Source organism: Lathamus discolor, chromosome 6 (genome assembly GCF_037157495.1).
Source record: "Lathamus discolor isolate bLatDis1 chromosome 6, bLatDis1.hap1, whole genome shotgun sequence".
Taxonomy (NCBI): domain Eukaryota; kingdom Metazoa; phylum Chordata; class Aves; order Psittaciformes; family Psittacidae; genus Lathamus; species Lathamus discolor.
This window is the reverse complement of record NC_088889.1, coordinates 72,931,059-72,955,175: the sequence shown is the minus strand read 5'-3', so window position 1 is coordinate 72,955,175 and position 24,117 is coordinate 72,931,059. Positions and strand designations below refer to the sequence as shown.

Here is a 24,117-nt window from a genome sequence, read left to right as displayed (position 1 = left end):
TACCAGGTGGTACTGACACAGGAATGGGTGATGTTCAGCATGCAGGAAGTGAGCTCCTTTTAGTCCTAGCAGCACTTAGACCCATTCATGTATTTTGTAGAACTGCATTAATTCAATATGCACAGCTATTAAGTCAATGGCTGTACATAGCAACAAGGGAGCCACCTCCTTACGCCCCACCAGGGTCCCTGAAGTGAGCCACCTCCATGTTTCCAGGCCAGGTAAAGTACCATGGGTGCTGCTCCCGAGATAGTGGAAGCACCATTACAATGAGGTTTGGAAATAGGCCCTAGGACCCATCCTGCACCCCTGGGTCTGCAGATGGAGCAAGGCACTGGATGAAGTGCAGCTGTGTCTCACACCCACCCAGGTGGGTGCAATCATCTGTGCACAGGTTTGAGAGTGCCAGCAGAGTTCCTGGTGTATTCTAGGCAATGAATCCAGCACACAGTAGAACAGGACTGCAGCTTTTTGAAAGGGGACCTTCATGATGAGACAAGGTTCTTTGGGTTGCCCAGGGCTCTGTGTGAAGGCACCACTGCCTCCTGCCAAGTGTAAGGCCCTGAGGTCACCAGCAGGCCATGATTGTCCTGATCAGAACAATCCCACCCATACACTGGCCCTTTTCACCCATGGTCCAGGAGCCTCATTTAAGCACTAGCTGGGGCCTTTAGTCTGTGCCTGAGCTGTGCTTGTCTCCATCTGCTCCTAGATGGACCCCTTGGACTTGGAGGTTTGCATTAGATGATCTGCAACGGTCCCTTCCCTCCCTAGTAATTTTATGATTCTGTGCCTTATGGTATATTATCTCCCTTTGCCTTTGCTCCTGGCCAGGCTCCCTGGATAGATGGTGGTCATGGGTCATTTCTTGATTTGTCTGGGGCTGTTAGTGGACTCTGTTAACAGTACTTGGCTCTGCCCTTTGTGGTCAGACAATTCTTGCATAGCCAGAACTGAACTGTGTTGAATTCCTGGCAATGCAGGACAGAGGATTAGGTTCTGCTCATCCCACCTAAGTCACATCTACCCCCTCCTCTCCCACCTCGCTTGTCCTCAGTTCTGTGCTGGTTTAGTAGCACATTGACCGTGGTAAGGACAGCAAGGCATCAGCCCAGCACCTGGCAGTGGAGGCCATGGAAGTCAGAGACACTGTCTTCCATCCAGGGCAGCTGCAGTGGGAAGTCTCACAGCCTCACAGTGTTTGTGCTTCTGGCAACACCAGATTTTTCCCTCCCCTGGGTTCTCCCATTGCTTCTGAAGTCAGTGAAGCAGCAGCCCTACAGAGCAATGAGAGATTAGCTCTTACCAGCCTTTGCTCCTTGTCAAAGGACCAGCTCATGACCTCCATGCACTGAAAAAAAATACCAAGTTTTCTTCAAACATTTATTTTCATTAGTAGATACATTCATATACAGTTCTGTGAAATAATGCAATATTCTCAATCATTTTTGACTGATTTATGTAGGACCCAAATTATTAAAAAACCGCAGTGTTCTTAAAAAACTAATTTTCAGGCTGACAAGGAAACTGTGCTCCAGAGAACTGCAGTTGGATGACAGGAGCTATGCGTTCAGAAACTATACAGGGAACCAAGAAGGTTCCTCTGCTGACTGAGACCAAAGCTATGGTAAAAACAAAGCTGAATGTATCTGCACCTTTTCTTCCAAATGAGGTGACTGTACAGGGCTGGGGAGAAAGTCAGGAAACCTGGGTACACCTTACTGCAGTGGACAAGGGAGTCTTCTGCAAGATGCTGTACTTCTAACACACTGAGAACACATGGGAAGCTCAGGACATTGGACAAGTCTTTACACTGGTGTCCCTGTAGCTTTTTTCTTTGCACGTTGATAGGGAGAGGCCATGACCTTCTCCAGGTCAATCATTGGCTCCTCTGTGATTTCCTTTCCCTCTTTCTGCCACTGTGCCAGGATCATGGCTCGGAGCAAAGGTGGGTATGGCAGGAACCGAATGGTCTCCTGCTGCACCGGGGAGAATTTCTTGAAGGCCTCCTCCTCGTGTTTGGGCACCATACGCCAGTCATGGTACATGACTTTGTCGATCTCTCTCATTTCTTCTTCAGTTTTGCCTGAGAAAAGATAATGAACACAGTGAACAACACTATCCACAACAAACTCCTTCCCGGAAATGCAACAAGTTTTGCCTCTAGGGTACCAAAAATCCTACAACTGGCAATAACTAGTAAAGGAAGTTTCTCAAATGATTAGACAGTATCTTCCCTGCTATACTCTAGGATCCCACTTCTGTCCTTGGAAATCCAAAGAAAAACAGGCTGAAAGGAATATAGGGAAGTTGTTCCAATTCTGTGGTTGACTCCCTCTTTTAAGTTAAAATGTCACTTTATCTCTCCAGTTTCCATGGCTAAGGGACAAGAGTTCCTTCCACTGGTTACAGTTCCCTGGGAAATATTAAAAATACCCAACACCTTTAAAAGCTCTGAATAAGAAACGTTTCAGAAACTCTAGTAAGTGACAATCGTGCCTAACATAAAGCAGCTTTAGAAATGGTAACTGAATCCCTCAACTCCAAGTGTTAAAATCCCAGTAACGTAAGTTTACTTGACATCACTCCTGTTTTACTGACAATTTTACCTGGAATACCCTCATGCATTCATTTTATGTTTTGCTTTTGAAGACTCAAACTAGCCTGTCACCTCACTTAACTCCCTGAATGGCATGCTGTCCTTCCCCATAATCAGCCTACACTGGCTATCTCACAACATTCCTTAGAAACACATCCTGTGGGGGCCAGATCCCAGCACTGGAAAACAAAACATGCAGAACTTTTGTCATTGACAGATCTGAGAAAAACTTATTTCCCAAGTAGGAAGGCTGTGGTTTTCCTGCAGCTCTCTCATCCTCCCATATGCCTCCGCTCGTTATTCTCTGGTCCCACTTACAGATGCTCTCTCCAAACCTCATGTGTAGGAAAATAAGTTGGGTTTACCTCTGAAGGTAAGGTAGCCCCAAGCTCTTCCATGATCCATATTCTGCAAAGAAAACAAGAACCTGTTGAAGGGGGAATGGCTTTAACCTGACAGAGGGGAGACTGAGATGAGCTCTTAGGCAGAAGCTCTTCCCTGTGAGGGTGCTGAGGCGCTGGCACAGGGTGCCCAGAGAAGCTGTGGCTGCCCCATCCCTGGCAGTGTTCAAGGCCAGGTTGGACAGGGCTTGGAGCAACCTGGCCCAGTGGAAGGTGTCCCTGCTCACGGCAGGGGGTTGCAGCTGGGTGAGCTTTAAGGTCCCTTCCAACCCAAACCAGTCTGTGGTTCTGTGATGGAGCGGGCTGTGAGGCGCCTGCGGGGTGGCATTACCTCGGCCGTGTAGTCCACCTTCACCTTGGTGATGACCCAGTAGCAGGGTTCATCGTGCGCCCACAGCCAGGACTTGCGGGTGACGGTGCGGCCCACGCCGAGGCGCGGCAGACGGCAGAGCAGGGCCAGGAGCCGGTTCTCATTCCGCACGTCCTCCCAGGCCAGCACCGGCAGCCGTTTCTGCGTCAGGGGCCGCCGCATGGTCTCGTAGTCCAGGGCGAAGCGCTCCGAGTCCCGCGGCCGGTTCTTCAGCGCGCGGTACTCGCGGATCTTCTTGGCCATGGCGGCGATGGGCCGGTGCAGCTTCTTGCGGGCCATGGCGCCGTCCTGCAGCACCGCGCTCCCCACCACGGACCGCCGCGACCCGCCGCTTCCCGACAAGCCCGGAAGCCGCCTGGAGCCCTTGTGCAGCGGCGCAAGCGTCCGGGGCTACACTACCTCCTCACCGGGTTCCGCCGCTCGCGAAGTGTCTCGGCTGCTCTCAAAATAGCGCCGGCGGCCGGCGGCGCCCCCGCGTCCTGCCGCCGGAGCTCTCGCCGTCGGTTGTGCAGGCACCAAACAGCCGTGCAGCACAGACTTAAGGAGTAGAAAACCGTAGGCCTGGTTGTATTAGCCCCTGGAGTTTGGCTACAGGCTAGCGTCCTGGGGTCGGCTAGGGGCAGAGTTAATCCTCTTCATAGTAGCTGGTGCAGTGCTGTGTTTTGGCTTTAGCTGAGAACAATGCTGGTAACACACCAATGGTTTAGTTGTTGCCCAGTAGCATTTACCCTGATCAATGACTTTTCAGTCTCATGCTCTGCCAGTGAGAAGGGGCACAAGCTGGGAGGAAGCAGAGACAGGACACCTGACCCAAACTAGCCAAAAAGGTATTCCATACCACAGCACATAATGCCCAGTATATAAACTGGGTGGCTCACCTGGAATTGCTGCTCAGGTCAGGTTGGGTATTGGTCACCAGGTGCTGAGCAACTGTATTGTGCATCACTGCTGGTTAATAGTTTGATGTTTTTTTCCTTCACCTTTTAGTTTTATATTCTCTCGTTCTTTCCCTTATTATTAGTACTAACAGTAGTATTACACTGTACTTTAATAATTGGGCTGTTCTTATCTCCACCTGCGGGTTTTACATTCTTTTGATTCTCCTCCCAGGGGGTGAGCAAGCGGCTGCTGGTGCTGAGCTACTGCCTGGGTTTCAACCACGACAGCTGGTAAATTTAACCTCTCAGGAGAAAGGTGGTTTGTTTGGTTTTTCTTTTTTAAACCAATACCTTGTACTGAAGTGAATGCATCCATTCCAGTACTGCTACAGAGCCCTTTACTGAAGGCACTTGGGCATGCAGAGACTTTTTTGTCAGCCTCCAAGATCGATGTGTGAAGAAGCGGGGAGAAGGGGGTCCATGCTACACAACATAACAAAATGCCTTTTTTAAAGGCTGTTAATGCTCTTAGGACATTTTCTCCTAATATGGTGCATCTCTTGAAAAACGACAGGCCTGTTGTAACAAGGAGGACATACCTGAATAAGCTGATAAACACTGATTTAGAGTAACAAGATACCTGACCTCAGTCCACCCAAATCTGGGAGAAAAGGCAGAGCAATTAAACCACTTACTACAGGGTACAGTTAGTACAGAGTGAGCATCTTGTATCCAGCACAGCTGTTAAGCTCATGCCCTTTAAGGCACTTACCTTAAGGTTTCTGTGGGGGCCCAGAGCAGAGAGGACACAAGAATGCTTGAGGAGTTGTGAAACTGGTTGAGTGAAACGTGCAGAAAAGCAACTCCTGACACAGGTTCACCAGGAAAAACTGGTGTAACCCTACAACAGCCGGCGAGAAACAGCATCTCCCGGCTGCTACGGCAGGTGAGCGGGTGCAAACTACATTCTAAACCTGACCACCTCCTCGTCTGGCCTAACGGGGGTCACTGGGAGACACACGTGCAGGTCACAAACGCTCCCTGGCGCTCAGCCACCCCGCAGAGGCTGCACCTGGACAGCGAGGTGCCCTGGGCAGTAGCAGGGTCCTCGGTTTACTTTTCCTCATGGCAAAATTCCGTATTAAAGTACACCCCTTCACTCCGGGTGCAGCGCCCTGTGCCACGGCGGGAGACCACCAGCACCGCCGCCGGCCTATCGCAACCGCTTGCTCCGACGTGTGCAGCGCAAAATCCTGCTGCCTGACGGCCCCTCCCGAGACGCTGGCGGCAGCGGGGCCGCCTAGGGCCAAGGCAGAACACAGACACCTGCGTCCGCATCGAGCCCAGCTCCAGCGGCAGTCTGACGCCATTAAGATACTGCCCTTCCAATCGGCGTTGCAGCCACGGTCACGTGTAGGGGGAGCGGCCGGTGACAGCCTTCCCCCCCACGTGACGGCGGCTGCCCAATCTGCGCTGTCGCAGTACCCCTCCGCTCCCCGCGGCGGTGTTGTGCTGTCCCGGCAGGCTTCGCGCGTCGCGGCTGGGGCTCTGTCGGTAAGATGGCGGCCGTGAGCCTGAGGCTCGGAGACTTAGTGTGGTGAGTGGTGCGGCGGGAGGCGGAGGGTGGTGGGGCAGACGCTTTCTGTGAACGAGGCTGAGGTGCTGCCTGTGGCGGAGGATGCGCGGGCGGGGCGGTGCCGGGGCTGTGCCCTGCCCTGGGGAGCGCGGCGGGAGCCTGAGTGCCGTGACGAGCGCTGTCACCCCGCAGCTGGGGGGAATTCCCGACTCCTGGCTGCGGGCGGGGAGGGGCTCGGCAGCGCTGCGGGCCGGGCGGCTGGTGCTGCTGCTGCTGCTGGCCCTCAGGGCTGTGTGAGGTGGGGCGGGGGGCTGCGGTCCGCGGTACTGTGCTGAAGCGGGCCGGGAGCAGGAAGGCTCGGTTCTTGGCCGGGCCTCATCGGAGTCTAACGGGAGGCGGCGCATAGAAGAACCTGTGTAAGCTGGAGGGAGCTGAGGGGAGCCGGGTAGGGGGGCGATCCTTGCGAGGCTCGGTTGGAAATATGGTGTTCTCCCAAAGGAGGTGAGAAGGGACATAAAGTTAGTACGTGTTTAGGGAGAGTAGCGATGCAATTTTTTGGCAGTGCTTTAATGAACCAACACGGTTAATCGGGAAAACAGTATTTTTTTTGCACGTTATGATGTCCCTTTTGTAGCTCACAGAAGCCGCTTTGTCACTCCGGTTCTGCTCTCTAATAGTTGGAGACCTGTGATTTTTTTTACCTGTGTGTATTTCCTGATCAGAAGGGAAATCCATTAAGCCCTGCAAGCCCTGATTCTTTAAGAGCATAGGCTCTACTGTACTTGATAGGCCAGGGTGTCCTGCTAGGGTTTGCAAGAAATAAATAATTCTCAACATGCAAGTGCATGCATTTATATTTATATCCCAGATAAAAAGAAGCGCGTGCTCCATGCTCTGACAACTGCAGTTTCTCATCTGAAAAATTGACAGTGCTGTGAAGTTGTCTAATTTATATAGCAAAGTAAGTACAGATTGGTTCCTTTTAGCAAATAATTTATCTTTTTTTTTGAAGGCAGATTTGGGGAGTGCACTGCTCACAGTGTTGGAATGCAGATTATCCTGCTTTAGTTTTGTACAAGACAACCTGGACAGGTACTATCCCTAGAGCTGTCACAGAAGAACTCTGTACAAAGACAGTAGCATAGGAAAGGCTTTGATGAATGTCGTGTTCAATACAAGAATGGAAGTACCAAATATGCGACATGGTCACTGTTCCAGCTCTTGGCAGCGTTCCTGCCTGAACATGTCTGTGGAATAGTCTGTGCAGCATTGCCATCTCACAACCGCTTGCTGAGAGTTACTTGTTTGGGAGTGGTGGGCTCCACAGGTTCTTTACAAATCGCCTGCAAGACAATGACTGATAAAGTTTTGTGAAAGCATTGCCACCATGCCGAGGGCTAAGACTAATGTCTCCTCTGTGAATAAGTACTTTTGTGTAGTTTTCATAATAGAAGCATTTGCAAGTGTAGGAAATAACTTTTCTGCTTTTTTAAATGGCTCTATTGTATCTTTACCATGTCTTACTGTGGTGGTGAGCACCTGAAGAAAGTGGTATGGAACTCCTGTTCAGGGAATCCTGCCAGTAATTCTTTCCTGTGAGAGCTTCTAAGAATCTCAGTTCTCTGAGCTGGAAGTCAGTGGCTGCTCTGCTCACTGGGCTGTTATATCTGGATGACTATAAGTTACCAACCTTAACTTTGGTTTGATTGCCTGCATCAATATGTTTTTTAGTTCCTTGTGAGGGAATATCCAGTATTATGGGAGTAATAAGCACTGTAACACTGTTTTCCAGGCAGTAGCGGTGCTGCTGCTGCTTTGTTCATTTAAATTCTGATAGACTAGAGAGATCGTGGTGAAATGCTTAGTTTAGGTGCAGGTATCTAACAGTGTAATGCTAGTATGTCAGCTGGGTGTCCTGCCTGTCACGATAGGTTTAGAATGTAAGTTGTAACTCTCTTAATACAAAAAATATGGCATAATCCAAAAAGGTAAACATGAGATAGCTGGTCTGTTTGTTTGTTGGTTGGTTGATTGGTTTTTCTTTTCCTCTGGTTCTAGTGCCTAATACTTTCTTTTTTCTCTAGGGGGAAGCTGGGCCGGTATCCTCCATGGCCAGGAAAGGTGAGGTTTGGTGGCTGTTTGGTTTTTATTGGGGTTTTTTTGTGTGTGTGTGTAAGGTTTGGTTTTGGTTTTTTGGTTGTTGTTTTTGTTGGTTTTTTTTTTCCTTTTCTGTTATTATTGTATTACTTTCTTAGGTTTTTGTGGTGTTTTTTGGTTGGTTGGTTTTGCTTTTTCTTTCTACACTGAAAGAGTTTTGCCTGAAAGCATTTCAGTTGAAGATTAATACTGGATCTTGTTTGTTTGTTTTGTTTTATTTTATTTTGTTTTTTGTTTTGGTTAGGGTTTGGGGTTTTTTGTTTGTTTGTTATTAATACATACTCCACAAATTAAACTGTGAACCAGTTTAGGGCTTTATTTGGTATAGTTCAGCCTGTCACTGGCAGCTGTTAGTTCAGATGGAATCAAAAGTAACAGAGAGCAGTTCTTCCAGCTCTGAAACTGATTGTGTTTCCCAGATTTTTATTTAATTCCCGTTGGTTTCTGCAAGATAAGTTTCTTTCTTCCTATAGTAAGCTGGTTGGTTAAATGCACTGTGTTAAGTAATAGAAATAGTCTGTCTTCTCATGATATTTTTTAGAGCCACGTTTTTTGAGTAATCCTGGGGTAGGAAGTAGTTCAACTTTCTCTTCTGGTTTGGTTGGTTGGTTTGGGTTTTTTTTCCTGATGAAAGACCAAAAACATTTAAAAAATTGTATGTGCTGTTTTTGTTATTTCTACTTCTCTGGAAGAACTTTGTATTTATTTTTGGTGTATGTATGAGGATTAAGCATGCTGAGAGAACAGCATGTGGCAGGGAAAAGTGTTGATGTGGCTGACAACCATTAACGCTTGGTTATTGGATCAAGTGGACTCCATGCTCCTCTAGAGCTTTTCTGATGTCAGCTGTGTAACTGAATGACAGCTTTTTTCTAATATTTTAAACTTTATTAGCAATCTGTTGTGGGTGTGAAAACAAAGGTTTAGATGGAAATATTAGAAGTTATTATTAATGCCAATTTTAAAAAGATTGATAACTTATCTATTGGAGATAAGGAGAAGGAAACCTCACTAATAGTGTAGTGATGCATCCATGGAGTTTGGGTACTTTTTCACTCTGCTGCAGCATACCCATGTCTAAGGAAATACATGGCTTACATATTTACTTGAAAGACTTGTACAGATTCAGGATTCTCTTCCTAATGAGGTAGAAAAAGCAAACAAACCTACAGTAGCTGTAACACATGGCATAAAATCATAGAGTAAATTTTCATAATGTGCTTTTTAACTTTTACTTCTCATCACCTTCAGATTGTTAATCCACCTAAAGATCTGAAGAAACCTCGTGGGAAAAAGTGCTTCTTTGTGAAGTTTTTTGGAACGGAAGATCAGTATGTACCTGCTTGTTTTCATCTGGGCAAAATACTGTGCAATATAATAAGGATCTTTCACAGAAGAAATGTTTACTAACACAGTGCAGTGGAGCTTTGCAAAGGATTGCCTTTTATCTGCACTTTAAAAAACCAAAACTATCATTGCGTGCTATAGCTGCTCATGTGGGGGTATGAAGACTGGAAAGACATAACTAAATCATGTTATGATTTTATTTGCTGCTGTGAAGAAAACCTCTTGGTAGCTTGCCATTTTTAGGGCAGTAGATGTGACATGACAGGGTTAGATTTTAGCCTGTAAGTGTGTATGAGAAAGGTACAGCTAATTAGTGCATTTGTTTTTCTGCTAGAGGAATAAACCAGCACTGTATCTGATGTTTGTAATAGAATATACTGTCATAAAAAAAATTCTTGCTGTGCTTTGGGAAGACTTTACAGTACAGGAAAGCAAAAACTATTGTAGGCTATCTTTTTCAAAGCAGAATTTATTGATTCCAAACACATCTACAAAATCATAGTTGTCTACACTTACAGAGTTACTATCTGGAAAGCAAACAAACAAAAAACCCTTCAGAACTGCCCAACCCCACCGAGAACTTTGGGATTTCATCAAACTGAAAATTATTTTGCTATTTTTTCCCCCACCTTTATTTTCTGTTATTTTGTATTGAGTTACGCAGTAAGGGAGTGTCGTGGTTTAAACCAATCCACACAGGTCGTCCACTCACTCCCCCCCTTTCTTTCCCTCCCCCTGCTACTGGAGGGACGGAGAGGAGAATCGAAAAGAATGCAACTCCCACGGGTTGAGATAAGAACAGTTTAGTAACTAAGGTATAACACAAATCACTACTGCTACCACCAATAATAATAATGCTAAAGGAAATAACAAGAGGAAAGAATACAACACCTCAACACCAGCTGACCAATAACTCGCCCCACTCCCCCCAGCAGAGCACCGACCGATACCTCCTCCAACCCTGCAGTCCCAACCCTTCCGGGTCACTCTCCGTTACATCCTGGGCATGACGTGCTGTGGTATGGAATACCTCTTTGGCTAGTTTGGGTCAGGTGTCCTGTCTCTGCTTCCTCCCAGCCTCCCCTCCTCCCTGGCAGAGCATGAGGCTCAGAAAGTCCTTGGCCAGACCAAACATTCGAGCAGCAACTGAAAACATCGGTGTTATCAGCACTGTTCCAAGGCCAAAAGATCAAAACACAGCACTGTACTAGCTCCTAAGAAGGAGAAGAATGACTGCTGCTGCTCAACCCAGGACATTATCCACCCCTTATTCCATACCATTCACGTCATGCTCAGATCCCACATCTTCAATATCCCATCACTCTTACATATATATATATACATCTACATATACACAGAGAAAAACATCATTTCTTAGTGCATGGACCTATAAAGCTGCTGAGTCCATCTGGTCCATGATGTCAGGCTCCATCTCTTGTAACAGTCTCTCAGAGCAGGAGAGGCTGTGTGCAGTGTTCACACTAGTGAATAACCTGGGCAATAATGTCCATTGATAAGTCCACCCCTCGATCATGAGTCCATCTCTATGTTGCATCTCTGCCCTGATGGCCTGAAGTGCCATGGGCCCACCAGGTTCAAAATAATTCACTGTCCCCTTCAGCAGTTTCTGCAGCTTGTTGCTGGGGACTCCATACAGCTGCCTTCCATCTCCAATGCTTCCAAAGCACTGGAGGGGCCCAGTGGACCAGGTACTCGCTCATACTGTCCCACACACACTGCCACTCATGGCTGTCCAGCCTTGGGGAAGATCTCCTGGTCTTCCCATATTGTGGTCTAACCCCAAACAAGAAGCAAACCTGAGTCTGCTTGACTTCTGAGATCAGACAAAATGGCCGTGGGTAGAACACACTCTGTGTGTGTGCCACCATGCTGACCCCCATCACAATCAGCAGGCAGGTCCCAAGGGTACCCAAAGGCCATTCAAACCCTTCAGAACTCTCCAATGACGCTGCTGTGCTTGTCCCTGGGGCTGGTGCAGCTGCTGTGCCTGCCGGCACTCCCACCACCAGCTTCGCTTTCCCTGGGTGCAGCTCTTCCTCCTCTGCCGTGCTAGGAAATGCTGCCTGGGCCCCTGCATCCTCCTGGGGCTCGGCGGGCGGCTGCCGGGGAACGCTCTCGGCCGCCGCGGGACTGGGCTCCTCCGCGGGGCTCGGCTCCTCCGCGGGGCTCGGCTCCTCCGCGGGGCTCGGCTCCTCCGCCGCCTCCTCCCGCTGCTCAGCAGCCGCCTTCCTCCCTTCCTCCGGCCCCGCTCCCGCCGCCGCCTGGTCCCCGGGGCCGCTCTCCCGGGCCGCTTCGGCCGCCGCCGGCTCCCGGGGCCGCTCCCCCTCGGCTCCCCGCAGATTCACAAAGACAGAGGCGAGGACAAGGGCCAGGGCGCTGAAGAGCAGCGGGACGGCCGGGTACAAGTCCACGGCCACATCCATCTCTCCCTGCTGCTGGAGCCCACCCGTATTACAAGCCATTGCCATAAAGTACAGTGAAACAAAAACCTTAGCCCAAGCCCCACACTTGATAAACACGAACACAGGGAATACCGGCTCTATGTAATGTACTACATTCTGAAGCGCTGAGAGCAAGAGAAACAACTTTGAGAGCCAATAAATCAGCACTGTGACGACTATTAATCTGATCATCGCTGTTCTTATCTCAACCCTTCATGCCCCACGTTGGGCGCCAAAAAGAACTGTCGAGGTTTAAACCAATCCACACAGGTCGTCCACTCACTCCCCCCCTTTCTTTCCCTCCCCCTGCTACTGGAGGGACGGAGAGGAGAATCGAAAAGAATGCAACTCCCACGGGTTGAGATAAGAACAGTTTAGTAACTAAGGTATAACACAAATCACTACTGCTACCACCAATAATAATAATGCTAAAGGAAATAACAAGAGGAAAGAATACAACACCTCAACACCAGCTGACCAATAACTCGCCCCACTCCCCCCAGCAGAGCACCGACCGATACCTCCTCCAACCCTGCAGTCCCAACCCTTCCGGGTCACTCTCCGTTACATCCTGGGCATGACGTGCTGTGGTATGGAATACCTCTTTGGCTAGTTTGGGTCAGGTGTCCTGTCTCTGCTTCCTCCCAGCCTCCCCTCCTCCCTGGCAGAGCATGAGGCTCAGAAAGTCCTTGGCCAGACCAAACATTCGAGCAGCAACTGAAAACATCGGTGTTATCAGCACTGTTCCAAGGCCAAAAGATCAAAACACAGCACTGTACTAGCTCCTAAGAAGGAGAAGAATGACTGCTGCTGCTCAACCCAGGACAGGGAGAAAATTGCAATTACCTGTGGAAGACTAGAAAACTCTTAACCTTTTTAAAAAAGGTAACAACTGAAACCATATAATGGATGTTTGTTAAGGAAATTATTGAAAATAATAAATTCTTTTTGCTCAATATTTAAAAATAAATTTCCACTAAGAACTGAGGTCTAAACTTGATGGAGTAGAGTGAATGCTGCATAATAGTATGAACTTTAGTTGGATCTCTAGTAGTCTAGGCTAGGTGCACTTGATAGGAGGAGAGAGAGTGGTTTTTGGTGGTGATGTTGGACATCGTTATTTGAGCAAATCAAGTTCTAAAGTTGAGGAGATTGACTGTTTTTATCCTGATTGTTTTTGATTCTCGTATTTCACATTATTGAATCAATTACAGAGATGTTCTGTGTTAAGACATCCCAGAGAGACTTTTGAATGCTTGTGAGGTGGGCAGATGCCAACCTTATGAAGTTTAACTGTGCCAAGTGCAAGGTTCTACACCTGGGTCGGAGCAATCCCAGGCACAGCTACAGGTTGGGCAGAGAAGAGATTCAGAGCAGCCCTGCAGAGAAGGACTTAGGGGTGTTGATGAGAAAATGAACATGAGCCGGCAGTGTGTGCTCACAGCTCAGAAAGCCAACCGTACCCTGGGCTGCATCAAAAGGAGTGTGACCAGCAGGTCGAAGGAGGTGATCCTGCCCCTCTACTTTGATCTCGTGAGACCTCACCTGGAGTATTGTGTACAGTTCTGGTGTCCTCAGCGTAAAAAGGACATGGAACTGTTGGAACAAGTCCAGAGGAGGGCCACGAGGATGATCAGGGGACTGGAGCGCCTCCCGTATGAAGACAGGCTGAGGAAGTTGGGGCTTTTCAGCCTGGAGGAGAGAAGGCTGCATGGAGACCTCATAGCAGCCTTCCAGTATCTGAAGGGGGCCTACAAGGATGCTGGGGAGGGACTCTTCGTCAGGGACTGTAGTGACAGGACAAGGGATAATGGGTTAAAACTTAAACAGGGGAAGTTTAAATTGGGTGTAAGAAAGAAGTTCTTTACTGTGAGGGTGGTGAGGCACTGGAATGGGTTGCCCAGGGAAGTGGTGTTCAAAGTGTTCAAGGCCAGGTTGGATCAAGCCTTGGGTGGCATGGTTTAGTGAGAGGTATCCTTGCCCATGGCAGGGTAGTTGGAACTAGATGATCTTGAGGTCCTTTCCAACCCTAACTATTCTATGATTCTATAAGACAAGTTTGGAAAAAAGTGGTCATGTGTGGTACTGTAGCTGAGATTAGCAACAGGAATGCAAATAAAGAATTCAGAGCTGCAAAATAATCGGGATTTATTACACGATTCTAGAGCTCGGGCAAGGGAAAATCCAGTTGTCTTTCACAGTAAGGTAGTGTGGTGGTTGTCGTGTCTCCCTCTCCCATCACCAGCTTGTGAAATTTAATCATTTCCTGTTAATAATTTAGAAATTTGCTCACTTTGACTGTCATACCCTGCTGGAAAATTGAAATTAATGCTGTCCCCTTTCTTCTGCTTCCAATATAATTTTAATAGACAGAGAAGCTTGTGTGCCTGTTCTGTCCTGACTTGGAAGTTTACAAGGGTGTGCTGGCTAGAACACCACAGTTAGGACGGCACAGTTCTGACCAGTGTGCTGCTTGAGAAAATCCTGATCTTTGAGCATTATTAAACAAATCAGGAAAAATGTAAATGATTTTACTTGAAATGTGAGCTTGAAGAGAAAAATCCCTTTAATTATTTTGTGGAGTAAACTAATGTGTTCTGCAGATACTTTTTTCTAAGTGCATGTAAACAGTAAGTGGAAAGACATAGCTGACGGAATGTCACTACTCTACATACTGAAGAGTGTGACAAACAGGATTATGCAAAGTTCCATCACTGACTGTAGTCCATGTTGTGATGAGTACACTTACTCGTACTGATATTCTCGTGTATATTGCTTCTGTTTTCTAGCACTTCACTCTTTCTGACACTTTCATCGATCCATTTTTATACTTCTGTTCTTGCTTTACTTTGTCAAGGTTCAACAGGTAAGGATACAGGTCTAAGCTATTTGCCTATTGTCCAGTGTGTAGGGTGAAGGTGATGCTAGCTGCTGAGTAGAATTCCTCTCACAAACTTCTGAGGCTGGTTGCCAGCCAGTTTGTTGATGGATAGGCAATCTCACACTTGATAGTCTTATTTTCTTCTGAGGTTTCCCAGTTGACTGAGGTAGTCAGTAATGCCACAGTTTCAGGTTAGGTAAAAGATGTTTCCTCCTGACTTAGGTGGCTCCAGTTTGCCATACCAAAGATTAAGGAGAAAGCTGTTTAGAAGTGAGAACTGGTGTGCATGCATCTGAGTGGAATGAAGGGGCAAATATAAACATAGTGATGAGTTTGAAAGTGGCTTTGGTGTAGTGTATTAATAGGCTTTGATTATTTAGAACTTAAGAAAATGTGTTTTTCCCAGGGCAATGCTGCAATGACTAAGGAAATACGTTAACTGGGAGGCTGAGTAGTTTTGGCTGAAGACAATAACTTGGGTGCATGAGTACATTCAGACTATGGCCTAACACCTGGCTTTTTGATAAAGCTTCTACTGAGCTCTGTGTTCCTTATGTTAATGGTACAGGTGGAGTCAGTTGCTTCTGATGTGATGCACATATTCACATAGTGCCTCTTATTTACTTGCTCTCCACATTGATAAGGATATTTTTCTAGTCTGCCTAGGAGTTATTTTTCTGACTGCGTCTTCTCAGAGCAAGTCACATTAAAAGGGTTCTTCATCTAGAACTGAGAAGACCTGATGTTTCCTGCCCATAGACCTGGCAAGCATGTAATAACATCGAAATAGGGGAGTATAAACAATATTAATTTAGTCTTTCTAAATAGAAGTGGAACTTTGAACTCTTACCTGTATTTCTAACTGTGCTTTTAAGATAGTTTTTAAAGTCCCCTTTCATTTCCCAAGCTACAGTCTTGTCCTAGAAAGTCTTTGTAGGTCATTCCAGTAGTCAAGTACTGCAGTATAAGAACTTATACTTTCCTATATATGTGCCTTTTTGCTTTTAGTAGTTATTACTAATAGACTAGCAGGCCTGCAGCTTGCAAGACTGTCTTAGTGTGCTTCATCCAGTTCAAAATATTCTTACATTTCATAGCCTGCTTGGGAATTCATTATATCGCACTGTTAAAAATAAGGAAAAAAAATATTTTGAAGATATCATTCTACTGTGTTTCATAGAAATAGTAGCAAGAGTCCTGTAGTTATCAGAGATGTGTGCACAAACATTTACCTTGTGTCCTCTTCCCCCTTTAGATAGTCTGTAATAGCCTTGCAATAACCTTGTAGTAGGTCTTGCAAGTCATATATATCAGTCTTAATAGGAAACTTGAGTAGTCCATTCTTACTCATAGCACTTTTATGAAGCATCAGAACAAAACTAAATAGTCTTACTAAATCTGGCTGAGTCAAGGGGCTCTTCCTGATTTGATGTATTAATTTAAAAATTGAAAGCTTGCAATCCAAGATAAGTATAATAATCTGCAGTCTATTGCAGCCCTGAGAAGAAGGAATTGGGGGTCTTAGTTGACAAAAAGCTCCCTGTGACGTGGCCATGTGTGCCTGAGCCCTGAAACCCCCTCATGTGCTGGGCTGCATCCCCAAAGTGTGAGCATCAGGTCAAGGAAGGGGATTCTCCCCCTCTTCTTCGAGCTCTGGGGCAACAACACAAAAGGGATGTGGAGCTCTTGGAGCGAGTCCAGAGGAGGACACAGAGATGATGCGAGGGCTGGAGCAGCTCTGCTCTGGAGCCAGGCTGAGAGAGCTGGGCTGGTTCAGCCTGGAGAAGAGGAGGCTCCAGAGAGACCTTAGAGCAGCTCCAGTGCCTAAAGGAGCTACAAGAAACCTGGAGAAGGGCTTTGGGTAAGGGCCTGTAGGGACAGGCCAAGGGGGAATGGCTTTAACCTGCCAGAGGGGAGACTGAGATGAGCTCTTAGGCAGAAGTTCTTCCCTGTGAAGGTGGTGAGGTGCTGGCACGGGTTGCTCAGGGAAGCTGTGGCTGCCCCATCCCTGGCAGCGTTCAAGGCCAGGTTTGATGGGGCTTGGAGCAACCTGGTCTAGTGGAAGGTGTCCCTGCCTGTGGCAGGGGGTTGGAACTGCATGGGCTTTAAGATCCCTTCCAGCCCAAACCAGTCTGCGATTCTGTGATAACTCAGCAATGAATTAATGCCCTAGAAAAGCATCAGTGGCATTACATTACTGAAGATGTCATATCAGTATGAGAAATTTCTGGATATAGTCTTTCTGAAATGTTCATTCAGGTCCTGACATCAGAAAACAAAGTTTGCCAGGTATTAGATGTGGTACTTCTTGGTAGTCTGAGGGTACAGGCCAAGCTGCCAAGAGGGAGTGTGCTTATAGCAGTGGTTTTTCTCAGCTGGGCAAATTATTCTGTGCAGAGCTCTGTATAGCCATACTACTGTATAGCACAGCCAGCTGGCATGTTGTTAGGCATCTCTGCAGGCAGAGTGCTGTAGCTGAAAATGACTACAGTAAAAACTTCCACCTCTTACTGGTATCTTTGGATGTGTAAGTACTCTGCAGTGGTTTTTTATTGCACAAACTTGAAAACCCTAGTACTTAGAATTTCTTTCAGTATTGCCCTGCTGCTTTGTTTTCTTTTGTTCAATATGCCCTCCCTTTAGCTGCATGGCCAATCATTCTAATTTAGTGTGGTCATTTTTTTGTTTTGTGGTGGGTTCCCCTCCCCCCCCCTCCTCCAGCCCCTTGAAGATGCTTACATACCAAATCCTGTACTTGAGCCATTTGAGTTGTTTTACTGATGGAAATTGAGGCATTCCCTTTTAACAGCAGGAGACCCATTCTGATTTCTCTGTTGTGTTTGTAAATAAGCAAGGAGTTTTCCCTTGACTTTTGAAGTTGGTTGTGTTAGCATTTAATGTGGACATCTATACTGGTGCAGTGTAGAACATGATGAATTTTTTCCCAGACTGTAGTAAGTACCAGACATTTCAAGATACCGTGCCACTGTTTTCCATCCCTAAACATACAGCTTGCAAAAATTTAGTGTTTGTGTACAGTTCTTGACTTCCATTTCTCCAATTTATCATGAGGAAGTAATATCTTTAGACTGGAACTGAGTGGCTCGAATGCTGAGTGGTTAAGGTCTACTTGCCTGTGCTAAGCTCGTATCAGATTTGAGTCTGACAGCTCTGGTTGCATCTTTCCACTGCCACTGTTTTCCATGCAGCTCCAGGTCACATTCATAGTATGTGTTAGCACCTTTGCTTTAAAAGCGTTGGAATTTTTGAGTATTGTTCATAAGTATAACATAGATTTTACATGAGTAGCTGTTTTATAAGAGTTGTGTTTTGGAGAGGGTGAGGAAGGGTAGGGAGAAACTAACAGAGAAACCCAATCCTAACATGTAGCTTTTTTACATCTTTTGACTTTTTGTTTAGCCCATTTTTTAACAGATGTCAGATGACTCTCTGTAGCAGTATGAATGCAATTTCGTCTTAAATATGACATCTTCAGTAATGTCACTAATGCTTTTCTAGGGCATTAATTCATTGCTGGGTTATCATACAGGTTTGTGTTGGAAGGGACTTCGAAGTTCGTCCAGTTCCAACCCTGTGCCACAGGCAGGGACACCTTCCACTAGATCAGGTTGCTCCAAGCCCCATCGAACCTGGCCTTGAACACTGCCAGGGATGGGGCAGCCACAGCTTCCCTGGGCAGCCTGTGCCTGTGCCTCACCACCTTCACAGGGGAAACTTAGAATCATAGTCATAGAATAGTTAGGGTTGGAAAGGACCTCAAGATCATCTAGTTCCAACCTCCCTGCCATGGGCAGGGACACCTCACACTAAACCATCCTACACAAGGCTTCATCCAACCTGGCCTTGAACACTGCCAGGGATGGAGCAGTCACAACCTCCCTGGGCAACACATTCCAGCGCCTCACCACCCTAACAGGAAAGGATTTCCTCCTTATATCCAATCTAAACTTCCCCTTTTTAACCCGTTACTTCTGCCTAAGAGCTCATCTCAGTCTCCCCTCTGGCAGGTTAAAGCCATTCCCCCTTGGCCTGTCCGTACAGGCCCTTACCCAAAGCCCTTCTCCAGGTTTCTTGTAGCTCCTTTAGGTACTGGAGCTCCTCTAAGGTCTCTCTGGAGCCTCCTCTTCTCCAGGCTGAACAAGCCCAGCTCTCTCAGCCTGTCTCCAGAGCAGGGCTGCTCCAGCCCTCACATCATCTCTGTGTCCTCCTCTGGACTCGCTCCAAGAGCTCCGCATCCCTCTTGTGTTGTTGCCTCAGAGCTGGACACAGGACTGCAGTGGGGTCTCCCCAGAGCACAGCAGTGGGGTAGAATCCCCTTCCTTGACCTGCTGCTCACACTCTGGGGATGTGCACTTGAGCCCAGAGCCCCCGTGTGTGCTGGGCTGCATCCCCAGAGCATGAGCAACATGTCAAAGGGAGCTTCCTGTCACCCAACACTCCCAAGTCCTACTCCTCAGGGCAGCTCCATTCAATCTCTGCCCAGCCTGTATTTGTGCTTGGGATTGCCCTGACCCAGGTGCAGCACCTTGCACTTGGCTTTGTTGAACTTCATGAGGCAGGCATTGGCCCACCTCCCCAGCTTGTCCAGGTCCCTCTGGATGGCATCCCTTCCATCCAGCATGTTGACCGCACCGCACAGCTCCATGTCATCAGCAAACTTGCCAAGGGTGCTCGAGCCCGCTGTCCATGTTGCTGACAAAGATGTTAACAGCATTGGTCCTAGTATTGACCTCTGAGGAGCACCACTCATCACTGATCTCTACTCGGACATGGAGCTGTTGACTGCAACTCTTCGAGTGCAATGATCCAAATAGTAGTTGCTTTTATATGTTGTGCACTGGAGTCCTTTTACCTAAATATCTGACTTTGTTGGCATTGAGGTTATTGCTTAACAGATATCTTGTATCTGAACATGAATGATTGTTTTGGTGGAAAGTTCTTTTGTTTTCAAGTGTTCCGAGCAGAGATATGTTTGTACCTTATAGAAGGTTGTCCACTTAAGTGACACACAAAAAAACAAAGTGGAAAGGAAAAGACTTTTATTACAGGGCTTTTTTTTTTTTTTTTATTTTTAACATTGTAGCAGCATTTAAGACTGTCTTTCACTGATTAGTTTGCCTCTGAGATCACTAGCTCTTTGTCGTGGAGGATCATAAGTGCCAGGATGCATCTTTGAAGCTATGATCCAGAAAGCTTTGTGCTTTAGATGTTCTCCATAACAAAGGAAAAGAAATGAGAAAGGGAGCTAATGGACATGTGTGGTGAGGAGGGATAGGATGTGCAGAAACATAAGAGAATGCCTTGATAGAAAAAAGTAATTTTTATTTAGAAATTCGAATTTGGCAACAAGGTTTATCATGCCTTATTATAATGTAGTCCAAAATTTTGGCTCCTTCGTATATGTAACGGAAGGGTTTTGTGAGCTGATGTTGTCTAGTACCTAGGGATGCTTTGTCACTGATTGCAACTCAGAAGAGCTTTACAGTAGAAGAGAATTTAAAGATACAGTTCACTAATGTCTGGGCAGCTAGATGGGATTCTTTGAACAGTTGCCAGATGGCAGACTTTAGTCTGAAAGTAATAATTTTACTTTTTGTATTATATTAAGTCAGTATTATGAAGAAGATGTAAACTAAGCAAAGATTGAGCTTTGCATGCGAAACAGTACTGGGGTCTGCTTCAAGACTATGGGCATCCTGGTGTAGTCTGCAGTGACGTTGTGGGAAGGATGCCAGCGTGTTTTGCAGTTAGTTCCCAAAAAGCTGCAGTCTGCTTCAAGCATATCGATTGCTTACTACAGTGGCTAATGCCAGCAAAGAGGATTTCCATGGTTTTAAAGAGTTTACAGGGTTATACTCATGAAGAGAGGACAAGCAAGATCCAGAAAGGCATAACAACAATAATAATAATTACTATTATTTTCATCTTTATGTTCAGCTTAGCTGTGTGACATAATGCTTACCGTGTCTGAAAAGGCAGCTATTAAACCATTTCAACTGCTTGCAAGAGCTGAACTGCACTGGAAAATACTTAACACCTATAACCATGGCTAGTTGATGTTTGTAACAGAAACGTTTTGGGACCAGAAAAAATCAGTTTGATTGGGTTTTACTGTGTGCTAGGAAGCGCTGTTAGCCATCCTAAAGTCAGAAAAGCTTTTCTAAAACTTACAAAGGTCGATTTTCAGTTGGATGGAAGTAGCTTTGTAACAGTGTAGCTGATTAGCCTGGGCTTGAATCTGGGGAGAGAGTAAGGTATTTTGTTCTCTGAGAGCCATAAAGAATTTTGAAAGCAAAGGCATTCCCCTAAGCCGCAGTGAAGGAGTGATAGAAGAACTTGTCAACCTCAAGGAAAGCAGAGTTGTCACCTTATACTTGACCACTTAAACATTTGGTAAGTGTCAAGAAGTCCTATATAGCAGCCGTGGGAAGTTTCCTCATAAGACTGCAGCCAGGTTAATGCTGTGCTATTGTACCAGTTCATCTTAAAATATCAGTAGTGAAGAGTGGTTCTTTTCCCTCAAAAATGACAACATTTTTGTGATTTCGTGAGGAATATCAAGGTACATCAGAAACTTCTTCAGCAATAACCTATGGCGTTTGTGCTTATTTTACTTGTGATTTGGTCTATTGAGATATGTAATTTTGCTTTTTTTTCTCGTGTGTGCAAAGTATGTTTGAACAGGGGTAGATGGCTCAGAATTGTTTTGTGACCCCTGCTTTCAACAACCTCTCGAGCAGATTCATATTATTGACTACCTTTTGTGGAAGCATGTGATTATGGGTATTCCCCCTGGTGATAAAAGAGCAGTCACTAGGCTGCCTCTGTTCTAAACACATACCTGTGATCACATCCAAAAGCTGTCTTGCTGACAGCATATGTGAATAGCGCTTAGAGTGGAGCACTGCTAGCATAAGAGGATATAAAACTTGAGAGAGAAACGAAGTGCCAGAAGAAAGTTCTTGGTGAATGCAGGAATCACAGCCTTTCAGGCTGTAGAAAGCAACTGAATTTGGGCTGCTATCATCAGTAGCTCTGGAGAAAAAAGGTGTATCTGTGCGGTTTTGGAAGTAGGATGGTTGAAAAAGTTTGGAGAATATAACTAACTTATTTTCTTGTTTCTAGTGCTTGGATCAAAGTGGAGCAGCTAAAGCCTTATCACCCTCACAAAGAGGAAATGATAAAGATTAACAAGGGTAAGCGCTTCCAGCAAGCTGTGGATGCTGTAGAGGAGTTTCTTAGAAAAACCAAAGGCAGGGACCAGGTGAGTGGTTTCTTTTTCACTCCGTGAAAAACAAAACAAGTCTGGCATGAATGATGATCAGGTCCATTTCTGTGTGAAAGGAGTTTGTTGCATCTGGCAAGTTGAGGACGGGTTCATTTTCACGCCTTTGGGGTTCTTTTTGAAGTTTTTTCTTTTCTTCTTGTATCCTCTTTTTTTCCCTGCTCAGTCTTGTTTGATGGGAAAAAGGTGGTGTTAAACTGATGGAGAAACTGAAGAGGCTAGTTGATCTGCTTATGATGATTTAATAAATTAGTCTTAGGTCTTGGGCTAGAAGTTGATATCTGCTAATCTTGTCTTCTGTATACTGGAAGTGCATCTATCTGCACACGATACCAGCAAGTCTTCAAGTGGCCTGTTCTGTTACTCCTTACTTAAACTGATGTGTTTTTGCAGGAGAACTAATCAGGAACTTCATTTGCCAACTTCAAAGGGCTAACAAATACCTAGTTTTCAAGTTACTATGCTGTTGTTTTGCTTGTTAGTGATCAGCACAGGGTCTTTCACATCCTTGGTTTTGCATGAAAATCATTCCAGCTCTTCTTTTCTTTTCTTACCATCTTCTGTTCTGTAATCTCTCAGGCATCTTCCCATAACTCCAGTGAAGAGAAGAATCGGCATAATTCCAGTGAAGAAAGAGGCAAGCAATCTGCTGGTGAAGAGAAACGCAAAGCCAGTTTTCCTGAAGGGAAGGTGAAGAAGGGCACAGGGGAAGGAAAAAAGAGGGTCTCTTCTGTCTCATCAGAGAGAGGATCAAAATCACCTTTGAAAAGAGCCCAGGATCAGAGCCCCCGGAAGCGGGGGCGTCCACCCAAGGATGAGAAGGTTTGTGTTATGCATGTCCACCAGTGCCCTGTGGACTTTACAGGTGGACTCAAGGGTTGACTGGCACCTTGACTAACAGGCCATCAGGAAGAGTCAGTTCAGTCTCAAGTTTTTTAAGCTGTTGTGTGTTACTACTTCTAGACCATTTGGCCCCCTGATACCTTTAGCAAGCATGTTGTTGATTCTTCCTGTAATTTTCACCAGTTAGTTATTTTGAGTGGCTCTTTTCACACCTTGAGAGGGCTTTGAGAGCTGTGTCCTGAGACTTCACCTTTCGTCTTGCCCATCCCTCAAGTTCAGTTTGTGTTGGAAGGTTTAGTGAAGGCATGGTTCTTCATATGATTCCAGACTTTTCCCGTCTCATCTACTTGGTATGATTAAATGATTAGTAGTCTCACCACTTCACCCTCAGTACTTAGAAGAGGTGGTGTGTTCTTAAGTGCTAGGGAGGGCTTAAAGAAGAAACTCTTCTGGGGGAATCCACCTGGGATCCACCCAGCCTGGGGAATCCACCAGAAGAATTAGTTGCATTCATTCCAGCTTCTATGCTATAGGATGTATTTCCATTCTCCATCACAAAGATCCGAACTTGGAGCATTGTTATTTTATGCCCATTAGTTCCCTGTTATTTCTGGATGTTGTGGCAGCAACAATAGCCACCAATACTTTGTCTACCCTCATCTAGAGTTCCGGCCTCTTTATTTGTTGTGGAACTCTCTGTTGTGGTCCAGATCTTCCTTTCCCAAATGGATAATTATTTCTTCAGTGGAACATTACAATTCACATGCTCTGTCTTGAGACTACACCAGAAGACCATTGGAAGACCTCAGCTGATAAACCTACGGCAATCTGCTTGCTCACCTGTGCTCCAAAGGGATCATGTTATGCCATGCTTCACAATCTTTGCTTTCAGTGTACTTCCGGATGCAAATCAAGATGGTAGTCTTTGATATCCAAAACCCTCATTTCAGGAAGCTAACACATACTATGCAGAAGTCCTTTACATTCTCTTCATGTAACATAAAACCCTGTATGTCTGTAGCTTATGTCTGTGAGCTATAGCATGAAGACTTGTTTTAACCTATATATCTTTGGGAAATAAGAAAGATAAATTTTAATCTGTTCAGCCATTTAAAAAAGGAATTGTCATGACATTACAAATCATGGGCCTGTTGAGGGAATGGGAGAGTCCACATATCAATTCTGTCTCATGGATTGTGCAAACTTGAGCAGATGTGACTGTCAGCCGCAGGCTTAGAAGGTAGGCTACTTGTTTTTAAGATGGGAAGGTTGGAAGAGTTAGACCTGTGTGCAGAGG

General features: G+C 46.0%; 2 protein-coding genes across 8 annotated transcripts in view; one reads left to right on the top strand and one right to left on the bottom strand.

Moving 5' to 3' along the window:
• Window positions 1-1,369: 1,369 nt before the first annotated feature.
• Window positions 1,370-4,968, bottom strand: MRPS34 (mitochondrial ribosomal protein S34). Its single transcript, XM_065683504.1, has 3 exons — window positions 3,332-4,968; window positions 2,965-3,007; window positions 1,370-2,086 (listed from the first exon to the last, which is right to left on the bottom strand). The coding sequence occupies exons 1-3, from the start codon at window positions 3,647-3,649 to the stop codon at window positions 1,809-1,811; spliced, it is 639 nt and encodes a 212-aa protein (XP_065539576.1). The 5' UTR covers window positions 3,650-4,968; the 3' UTR covers window positions 1,370-1,808.
• A 769-nt stretch (window positions 4,969-5,737) lies between these two features.
• The window catches only part of GLYR1 (glyoxylate reductase 1 homolog), a 31,157-nt gene continuing 12,777 nt past the window's right edge, over window positions 5,738-24,117 (top strand). For 2 of the 7 annotated variants that reach the window (XM_065683495.1, XM_065683496.1), the window contains exons 1-5: window positions 5,739-5,845; window positions 7,909-7,945; window positions 9,233-9,312; window positions 21,818-21,956; window positions 22,557-22,799. In XM_065683495.1, coding sequence (XP_065539567.1) covers window positions 5,808-5,845; window positions 7,909-7,945; window positions 9,233-9,312; window positions 21,818-21,956; window positions 22,557-22,799 — 537 coding nt within the window. In that variant the 5' untranslated portion in view covers window positions 5,739-5,807. Of the gene's footprint in view, window positions 5,846-6,198; window positions 6,241-6,692; window positions 6,786-6,895; window positions 6,917-7,908; window positions 7,946-9,232; window positions 9,313-21,817; window positions 21,957-22,556; window positions 22,800-24,117 lie in introns of those variants that run through there. The other 5 variants (XM_065683497.1, XM_065683500.1, XM_065683499.1 and 2 more) reach the window with 5 other exon arrangements.